This window comes from Papaver somniferum, unplaced genomic scaffold, assembly GCF_003573695.1.
Source record: "Papaver somniferum cultivar HN1 unplaced genomic scaffold, ASM357369v1 unplaced-scaffold_119, whole genome shotgun sequence".
Classification (NCBI taxonomy): Eukaryota; Viridiplantae; Streptophyta; class Magnoliopsida; order Ranunculales; family Papaveraceae; genus Papaver; species Papaver somniferum.
The window spans coordinates 1,824,418-1,834,880 of NW_020620936.1; the positions used below are offsets into that span (position 1 = coordinate 1,824,418).

Sequence of the window (10,463 nt, forward strand, 5' to 3'; positions counted from 1 at the left end):
TGAACTATGTTATTTCTTTTCCTTTTATTTTATTTCATAGTAGATGTATCCTTTAAGCGATTCAATAAAATTAGTTCACGAGTTCAAAAGCAAATAATTCCCAACAAGAGTCGTCAACATATAATGATATACCCTGTGACCACTCTCATGTATATTTGAAATGGTCGGTTTGGGTAGTTGTTTTCGAAATTAATATATTAACGACTCCAACTGTTATTTTTGTGGACAGACTATCCGATATTAGAGTCGTTTAGGTATAAACATATACAAATGACGACTCTCAGTATACAAAAGGGTCGTCATTGTTTTATTATATACTCTAACGACTCCATAAGCATTTATTCCAGAATTTGAATTCAACCAATGCGGTTGAGTCCACCAACGGCAATATTTTCAAAAACATGGCCGTTATGTCTTTAATCTCTATAAATAGAGACCCATATCTCGTCTCTTCCTCAACCAAACCACATTTCTCAACTATCACATTCATTCTCATCAGTGTCTTATCCAAAAAAAGAAGAGAAATTTCTAAGCAATTTCTCAAGGACTTTGAAACTCGTCAAGGAACGGTTCGAGGAGATATTCAAAGAATGCAAAGCTTCCAAAAAAGAATTGAAATCCGTGAAGGAAGTCGTACCTAATATGTTGGGTGTTGTAAGAGTAAGTATTTGAACACACAGACATTCGTAATCCCAAGTTTTGAATGATATAAAATGACTAACTTATTTTTGTTTTGTGTTTTCAGTGGGGATTTGCTTATGCCTCATATGAGACTATCTGTTGGAAACCCGTTTGAGATCGATGATTGCTACCGTATCTTGGAAGGCACTACATATGATTACTTTTATGATTGAGTGTCTAAGTGCACCTACATTATCTATTGTATTTCATTTCGTTCAATGTAAAGCTATGAAAGATGTATGCCATTTACGATTCAATGAAATGATTCTATGAAATCAAAAATTATAAACAATCCAGGGAAATGGTCGTTAGGGTATATAAATATCGACCCTAACGACTTTAACTAAATTTCTTAGTAGTAGGTTAGGGTCGTCAATTTATATGAATATGCTAATGACGACCCAGAGGGTTTTATTTACAGAGAGTTTTGATTTGAGAGTCATCTGGTTATAAACAAAATATACTAACGACTCTAGCTGACCTAGCTATTTAAAGTCGTCAAGGTTTGTTATACTACTCTGACGATTTTTCATAACCTGGATAAGTTGCAGGTTTGAGTCGTAATTCTTAGTGTCAATACATTGATGACTTTGCAGAGTCGTTACTATATAAATCCATCGACATTGACGACTCTTTCTCTGTGTTGTGACTTAGTGTATGTGATTCGACCACGTAGAGCACCATCTAGACAATTTGTAGAGTATAAGAAGTTTACCTGATGGTTTTAAGCTTCGGATTCTTCATTTTGAGGATTGGTTCCTTCATTTTGAGCAATTGGATCTTGATTTGCACCATTATTCAAGGCTTCTTCTATTAACATCTCTTCATCATATATCCAACCCATAGGAGAATTTAAGATAATCTTACCATCAACACAATCATTTTGTTGCTTGAACCTTCCCCAACATCATTTTCCCCACTTGAATCACTCATTTCTAAAAACCCTAAGTTTTCCTCTAAAACCTCCTCTTCTACTTCTCAACTCACAAAACCCCTTTTTTTTCCCAATTCTAGTTCTAAAACTTGTTTTTAATCTAACCACACTAATTAACTTAACTTAATTAATTATTAACACTAATCATTAGAAGCAGTTTAGTCATTACATAAAATATTTGGATAAGGGGTTATTGAATTTAGGTTTGAATGACCTTTTTTTGTCCTCTAATGCGAGGCCGCAAATTGTTTTTTGAGGCCCCAATTAAATGGGGAAAAAATAAATAGCGGATAACAAAAGATATTCAAGAAATACTTACAAAAACAGGGCAAAAATCTTAATGTGAACGCCATGTTTGAAAGACATCCTTAATTTAAAACTTACAAGTAATTGATCCCCGGCCCTAGTAAAACTTGAAGATAAAATTACAGAAACATTTACATGTCAGACCCAACCATATCACAACCCAACCAGGACATACACTTTCCTTCTGAGCATAAATTGAAAATTCTCCCTGCTCTCTCTTTGGTGGCGCAATTCCCACTTCCTGCAATGGTTGTATAAGAAAACCCGTATCGCCATCGGTGGTACCTGATCTAATAGACATATACTACCTTCTGAAACAAAACTTGGAAGAAATTCATGGGCAACCATTTATAGAAATAATCCACACATGCGATCCGCACATAAGATTTTACATACCCCATAAAGGTAGTGTATTTTATTCAGCACCTATCAGCCAAATCCTAATATTGCAAACTTGGTACATAAATAGTTATACAGATGAACAAAACAAAACCTAGATCGAGTAACCAATGCATTTAACACTCAACAGCCTTGTAAAATAAGCAAACCGAAGCAACATCATCCAACATCGGCCTTCTGGATGTTATGATTCTTCTGATTGAACGGGTGGTTGTTCAAGCAATCTCACTGAACGAGGAAGCATAAATTCAGCGAATATTGGATAATGAGAGGAAGGATAAATGCCATCGATGTGATCATTTACCACCTCAGATGATACAGGGATTAAAGATCGGCCTCTGAACAGAACCCAGTCTATGTGCAGATCTTGTGTCTGACGATCCCAACAGAGACAAAGAGCTCTAAACATTAACTTGAGGAATTCACGAGCTCCCTGTTTGTCACCTGCATTATCATATAAAAACCCGTCAAGTTTCTTACCGCCTCATTTTTCTATATTTCTTGTTTCCTTGTTTATTTCATTTTACTCGGTCCGTATGTTAAGATTGGACATTTGTTGCTAACAGAAAAAATACCTTTGAACCCGTGATAAGTATGTATCAACGACACATTTTTCCTCACTCGCGCACTAGGCCAAGCATCCCTCATATCTCCAACAACACCATGCTCCCTGCAATCGAACCAGTTTTCAAATTATGGAAACACTGCAAGTCAAGTAGCGTACAATTTACAAAAAGGAAAGCTAGAATCATAGTACAAGCTGACTTTCTCATTTTTCTTACTCACAACCTAGTTACTGGATTCTCCCACAAAAAGATGACCTGGGCATGAATTGTATCCAATCCAATTAAATGAGCATCATATAAAAATCATCCCTTTCTAGAACTTCTGACACCATGTTGAAGCCACTTTAGAATTGGCTGCTATTTGCTTAATGGAAAGTCTTAATATAATGAGGATCTAATTCAATTTAACGTGCCATACATCAAAAATTTAATAGCAGATGTTGAAACATGAAAACTGAGTACTAGCTTTTCAAGTTTGATGATACCTTGATCTTCCAAGTAAAAATCGTCCTGTTGTTGACTCTTTTTGCGTGTTGAATCCTCCACAGTATACCACTGGTAAGGTAGGAGGCAAGGACGCTATATGCTGCCAGGTCAGCAAAGCACTTCGTCTACGAGCATGAGGACTTAACTCATCCATGTTTGTATTTACTATCTGGAAAGAAAAACCTGGTTGTTCAACTCCCTTGAGTTGGAATGTGTAGAAATCATGTCAAGGAAGAGAATCATCTACAAGTAGAATTCACACAAAGTGGCAGTTATAGTTTTATTTTCATGACCTCATTTCATATTCTATCAGAGATGTTTTGTAATAACATGAACTAATATAACTGGATACACAGGAACTAAAAGGATATAGCCCATGTTGCAATACACGGAACAGCGGACCCCCAGGATATGCTTCCTGGAACTGAGGGTGACTCTGACAACCAAAATGTACCACCTTCCAAAAGCTCTACCTTCATATGGGACACATAATTTTCATCATTAACTTTCTTAGTAACCATGGAGGTTACAACACACAGTAATCTATTACAGGAATCAAGAAATTGAGAATACCTTTTCCTTGTCATAGAAGATGCTACAATGCTCATCTGAGATGTCCTGAGATCCCTTTCTAGATATCCCAAATTGATCATAATCTTCATAATATACATTTGAATCCAGAATCAGAACTCTTACAATTTAGGATGATAAGGGACTTTCATTATTAAATTACTAGATGTGAAAAAAAGAACAATTTCAGGAAGATATCATTTTCGGTCCATGTTATAATGTAAATAACTGTAACAAAAAAGAGATGCTAAGGGAACATTTTACTAACTGGAAACTAAACATTAGGCTAGAAACAGGCCTATGGTCTTCACGAGAGAACTTAGAAGTTTTCCGGCTAACACTTTTTACATTTAACAAGAGATTACATTCAAATCCTGAAAATGTCAGCAGCCAATCATATCATGTTTCACCTTTTTCATCCCAATCATAAATAAATCATGTTCAACCTGATTAACTGTTTACTTTAGTGCGCCCTGGTGGCAGTCCTACCACGCCTTGACCTTGATAGTATAAATCACACACAGAAGCAGAACATACCAAGGAACTCATTAACAAGCTCATCTGAGGGAATCAAAAATATGTGAGCCATTTAGTTTAGCTTTCAAGGAGAACTGTTGTGGAACGAAAAGTTATGCATAGTTAACAGATACTTTTACTAAAAACCAATACATATCTAGTTTCACTTACTATTCCCATTAGAATTAATTTCATGCCCAATCTTTACATATATTGTAAGTTACTTAGCTTTCGACAGACCATGCAATACAAATGTTTTTTTTTATGCAGATCTGACAGCCAATCACAAAGAAGCTTGTAGAGTATATGAAAACAATAAACCAGTTTGAGAGATCTGTATAGTGAATTTTTTATAATGATTGGCTGGGTTGAAGTATCACTCAGACCCCTAACTATATGACTTACCACAAACAGACACTTTTAATAGCTGTTTTGTCCTTATGGCCGTAACCAATCACCTTAAGAAGATGATTATTCAAAAGAAATTGTAACGGGTATAAGAAAAAAAGACAATGAACAATGTGAGGAAAATTGTCTACCTAAAGTTAATTAATACCACTGCATACACAACAGGAACATGACGAAGGCATGTCCCTCAGCGAACCTATTAGTGAGTGCCGCACTTGCAAGAACATTTTTGACTGCGTTGGTGCACTAGAAAGTGTTGGACTTCCGCTCTATTAGTCGGTTAGCCAAGTGAAAGCACACGCACCTACTGTACAGCATAACACTACAACCGCAAATATTGATGATTTTAGTGATAAAAAGAGCAGCAGTTACTGAACAAAGGATACTGGACTGAAGAAGTATGTGCTGAGAAAATATCAGCATCTTCAGTGCTGATGCAACTAGATATTTTTAGATTATAAATATTAAGCTGATCATAAGTGATTATTTGTATGGGATTCAGGTAGCAACAAAGAGCCAAAAACTCATGGTTGCTAGCAATGTATTGGTTCTTAAGCTCCAATAACCACCTCAACTAATTTATATATTTTGTACAAACACCTCTAAATGCAGATTGGAGTATCAGTGTGGATAACGTAGTTTTAATCCTATGTTAACATCCTAAATGGAAAAAAAAATCCATTCAGACGTTCACCTATAAGATGAAACACCAAAGAATCACTTACACTTGAAGGGTCTTGTTTTTACGATTACCGAGCTCCTGTATTTTTGTTTAGAGGGTGATTTCTCATCTAACCACAGTCGAAGCTTGACTGATTTGGTCTCCATATGGACTATGGAAATAAGTCAAGCAACCTTAATTGGTTCATTCTAGTAACTGATGCGATCTTCGAATTACAAAGGATCTTTGAATTATAACGTGAGGGTTACCCTAGTCAAATTTAGGGTTGATTTTATAAGTTACTAAAGTATCTTGATGACTTTTACACAGATAAAGGGTATTACACTAAAACATGTTTGTTTAATCTCCTGATGACTTTTATAAGCTCCTTCTTCATGTAATAGTGTACCAACTAGTTTAAAATGAGCCAAAACCCAAATCACATAACAAGTCTCAACAGAAAATAAATAGATACCTGGTAAACCCTGCTGAAGAAACTCCAACTGTGACTTCAAACCTAAAAAAGAAGTAAAACCCATAATAAAAAAAGCATTCATAGAAAACACAGATCAATAATTTGAAATCCAACTTAGTGGAAAAGCTTTGAGTGATACCTTGTTGAGTACAAAGAATGAGTGGGGAATAACTTGTAATGACACTTATGCACAAATCTCTTCTTTTCTCCCATGAATTTGGACTGTTTTCTGGCTGATCTTCATGAAGATTAAAGGTCATAACAGTAAGAGAAATACTCATTTTCTTCTCACAATCTCTATATTTTAACATCATGATTATCGATCAATCAAACTTTGGAACAAATAGTTTAGCTCTTTTTCTTTCCTTTACTTCACTTTTGGTGTTGCTCATTTTTTATTTATTTTTTTAACTGTTGGAATTTGGAGTTGTTCATTACATTAGATACTGTACTACTGGACTAGTAAAATTCAGCGTAAGTCACTCAACAACCTGGTTTTGAACAAAACCGGAACCATTTAGTTTGGTTTTGGTTCCATGATTTATGGCAAGCCATATGGACCGAGCCGATGCCGGGCGAGGCGAGGCATGGCAGGGCGTGCTACAGTGTTTACCACTTTCATCACAGCAAACTAAAGGCTGAAATCAAACTAAAACTAAAAAAAATCGGTTTGTTCCGTGGTGGTACGCTACTGTAGAGGAGCAAAATCTGGTTAAGCGTACATTTAATCAACGCCCGATACTGCGCATGTGTAATCTACGTATCTGTTAGATTGTTGACCAATTATGGTCAGCAGAAACCTGTGTATTTCACATGTGTGCAACTGTTAGATGTCAGTTAACTGTTGGCGGTTTAACAGGCCAGTCAAGTAACCGGTAGTCTGTAAAAACTGATATAATCAAGTTGACGTCTATTGAGTCTGTAAGAATCATCATTTGAATGAAATAAAAAACTAAAACCTGTGTGAGAGAGGTTTAACGACCTTAACTCTCTTCTTCAATCAAACAATTTCTCAATGTCTACATCCAGTACACACATTGGGTTAACAGTTAAACCACCATCCAAAAACAAATACCAATTATACTCTATGGAAATCTCAGATCGTACCATTACTTCGAAGTTATAATCTCTTTAGGTTTGTAGATGGATCATATCAATGTCCAGTGAAGTACTACAGAAGAAATTCTACAGATGGTGCTGCAATTTTAATTCGACCTGATTATGTTGAAGGTATAGATCATGAATCTGAGTTTATTCGAAATCCTGATTATGATTACTGGAATAATCAAGATCAAGCTCTCCTATCTTGGTTATTTTCTACGTGTACTGAGAAAACTCATTCTCAAGTTATTGATTGTACTTTCTCTCATGAAGTTTGGGTTCATTTTCAACACAATTACAACGCTACCACCAAATCTCGCTTAATACAATTGAAAACAGATCTAGTCACTCTTAAGAAAAGTACTGATTCGATGCTTGTGTATTTCAACAAAGCTAAATTGATTTCTCATCAGCTTGCTCAAATTGATCGCCCAATTTCTGATGAAGATCTGGTGTTTCATATTTTAGAAGGACTACCTTCTGAGTTTAATGCGTTCAAAACTTCAATTACAACTCAACAACTTAAGTCTGAGAATCTCATTACATCCTCTGAGCTTTTAGGATTGCTTTTATCTGAAGAAATTCATGTGACTGATGATTCTAAGGTTGATTTAACTACTGCTTCCGCAAATGTGTCTCAACAACAGCAACATCATACTTTTGCACATCAGTCTCCAGGTTCTAACAATTATCATTTTAATCCTTATCATCAGAATTCAGGTGATCCAAATTTTCACCCTCCTTCATATTCAAATTGGTCTCATCCTGGTAATAGAGACCTATGAATAGAGCAAATATGTTTAGAGGTGGTTGCGGTGGTGCTAGATTTGGTGGAGGATTCAGAGGAGGAAGATTTGATGGTGGAGGCAGATTTGGAAGATCTAATGAACATCAATTTTATCCTCATCAATGAGACATAATACCTTTGTTGAATGTCAAATCTGTCGCAAACCAAGTCATCTTGCTGATACCTGTCGTTACAGATATGCTACCAATGATTACTCAACGGCTCATGCCTATAATACCACTTATGAACCTTCCTTTGAAGAATTTGATGAGTTCTGATGCCCAGAACTTGAAGCCTTTGCCACTTATACTGATGATACTTCTGCTTCTACAGCAAATACTTCATCCAGTTGGGTTCCTGATTCAGGTGCCACTCACCATATTACTTCTGATTTATCCAACTTGAATCTCCATTCTTCATATCAAGGTTCAGATCAAGTGAGTGTTGGTAATGGTTCAGGTTTGCACATTACCATATTGGTACCTCTTCATTTACAAATGGCAATACTAAGTTTACTCACTCAAATGTGTTGAATGTTCCTTCAATTACTAAGAATTTAATTTCAGTACAACAGTTTACTAGAGAAAATAATTGTTATTTTGAATTTCATCCTGATGAATTTTTGGTGGCCCTGCATACCCACACTATTCTGCTTACTTTCCCTGTTAAAGATGGACTATATCACTTGGAATTCATAGCTGCACAACTGAAACAAGCTTTTACTTCTGCTACATCTACAACAACTCAATGGCACGATAAATTGGGTCACCCTGCTTACAAGACTCTCAAACACATTCTCTCCTTAGTGGATATAGTCATTGATGAGCATTTGTCTGCTTCTGTTTGTGATGCATGTCAACAAGCTAAAAGTCATACTTTACCTTATTATTCTAGTAGTCATAATCACTTATATGGTCCACTTGATCTCATTCACGCTGATGTATGGGTTTCTCCCTTATGTTCAATAAATGGATACAAGTATTATGTTTCTTTGTTGATTTATTTAGCAGATTTACCTGGTTATTCCCATTGTCTTACAAATCAGAAGTCTTACCTACATTCATTAAGTTCAAATGCCATGTTGAGAATTTATTTAATAGAAGCATTAAGTTTGTTCAGTCATATTGGGGGGGAGAATACAGAAATGTCTCAAGCTACATGGATTCTTATGGTATTGGTCACAAAGTTTCACGCCCTCATGCTCATGCACAGAATGGCACTGTAGAAAGGAAACACATGCATATAGTAGAAACTGGTTTGGCTCTCTTAACTCAAGCTTATTTGCCTTTATCATACTGGTCCTATGCATTTGAAACATCTAATTTTCTAATCAATAGACTACCAACACCTACTTTACAACAATTATCTCCTTTTGAGAAGCTTTTTAAGTTGCAACCTGATTATCAATCACTGAAAACTTTTGGTTGTGCCTGTTATCCCTGTTTAAGGCCTTTTAACAATCATAAACTTCATCCAAGGTCACTCAAATGAATCTTTCTAGGCTATGGTAAATTTCACAAAGGATATAGGTGTCTCAATCCCTTTACTAACAAAATCATGATTTCAAGGGATGTCAAGTTTGTTGAAGATGAGTTTCCTCATGCAAAGTTATTTTCTACAATGCAGTCTACTAGTCCATCTCTATCCACTATGTCCATTTCACAACCAAAAACTACTTCTCATGTTATTTCCACTGACATTGAATCACATGACCTTGCTTCATTACCAACTTCCACTGATACAACTTCCTGTAGATGGGGGAAAACGATTTGCTGATTCTTATGGAATTGAGGAGACGACCGTGCGGAGGAGACTCCTTGAACCGAGCTAAATGCTTAACCTCACACAGGTGCACTGTAATAAGGGAGTGATTTAAGTTCGATAGATCAATCTGTAGGACTCCGGCCTAAACCAAGACAATGGTCGTTCCAGAGTCAATTCGGTCACAAGAGAGGATGGGTCGATCTGTAGGAGGGAAGCCGAGAAATGTGTGAGATCAATGGTGATCTAAGATTGTTGGTGTGTTGTGTATTTGCGTGAAAATAGTTTCTGAATGATTGAGTTTACTCAGTTGAGAGTAATTGCTAAGACGATGAGTTCGTGTAGACGAAAGACTGTCTATCGAGAATTATCCGTTTGACGAAAAAGTGTCTTATCCTCAATCATGATTCTGGAACTTATTTATATTAGTAGAATTGTAAACACCTTGATCCCATGAAGTGTGACAGTTGCTGGAGTCAAAGAGTGGGGAAGTGGAAATCATGTTAAAACCAGTTGCTCATCGTGCGGAGACTTGGTTGATTTTCTACCCACTACTTTGCTAACTCCTTCAACTGATTGCACGACTTGCTCACATTCTCATCGTGGGTGAACACACGTGCCATAGGCCTCCAGACCAAAACCCTAGTTAATATCCCCCATGTGACACGATTGATGTCTCGTGATTGTGGAGTCTGCAAGGCATACGTGTATTTAGTTATTCAGTTGCTGACTTTATGGGACGATGAGTCTTTGTATTGCTGAGTCGAACGTGATTTTCAAATGTTCTAAGACTCATGAATTGAACGTGTCTG

The 10,463-nt window shown here is 36.3% G+C and overlaps 1 protein-coding gene across 1 annotated transcript; it reads right to left on the reverse strand.

Annotated features, from left to right (window-relative positions):
- Nucleotides 1–2,244: 2,244 nt before the first annotated feature.
- On the reverse strand, nt 2,245–6,413 carry LOC113330861. Its single transcript, XM_026577659.1, has 7 exons — nt 6,142–6,413; nt 6,003–6,044; nt 3,946–4,028; nt 3,744–3,845; nt 3,372–3,586; nt 2,896–2,990; nt 2,245–2,764 (listed from the first exon to the last, which is right to left on the reverse strand). Exons 1-7 carry the CDS (start codon nt 6,314–6,316, stop codon nt 2,505–2,507), a joined length of 972 nt encoding a protein of 323 aa, XP_026433444.1. The 5' UTR covers nt 6,317–6,413; the 3' UTR covers nt 2,245–2,504.
- Nucleotides 6,414–10,463: the final 4,050 nt, after the last annotated feature.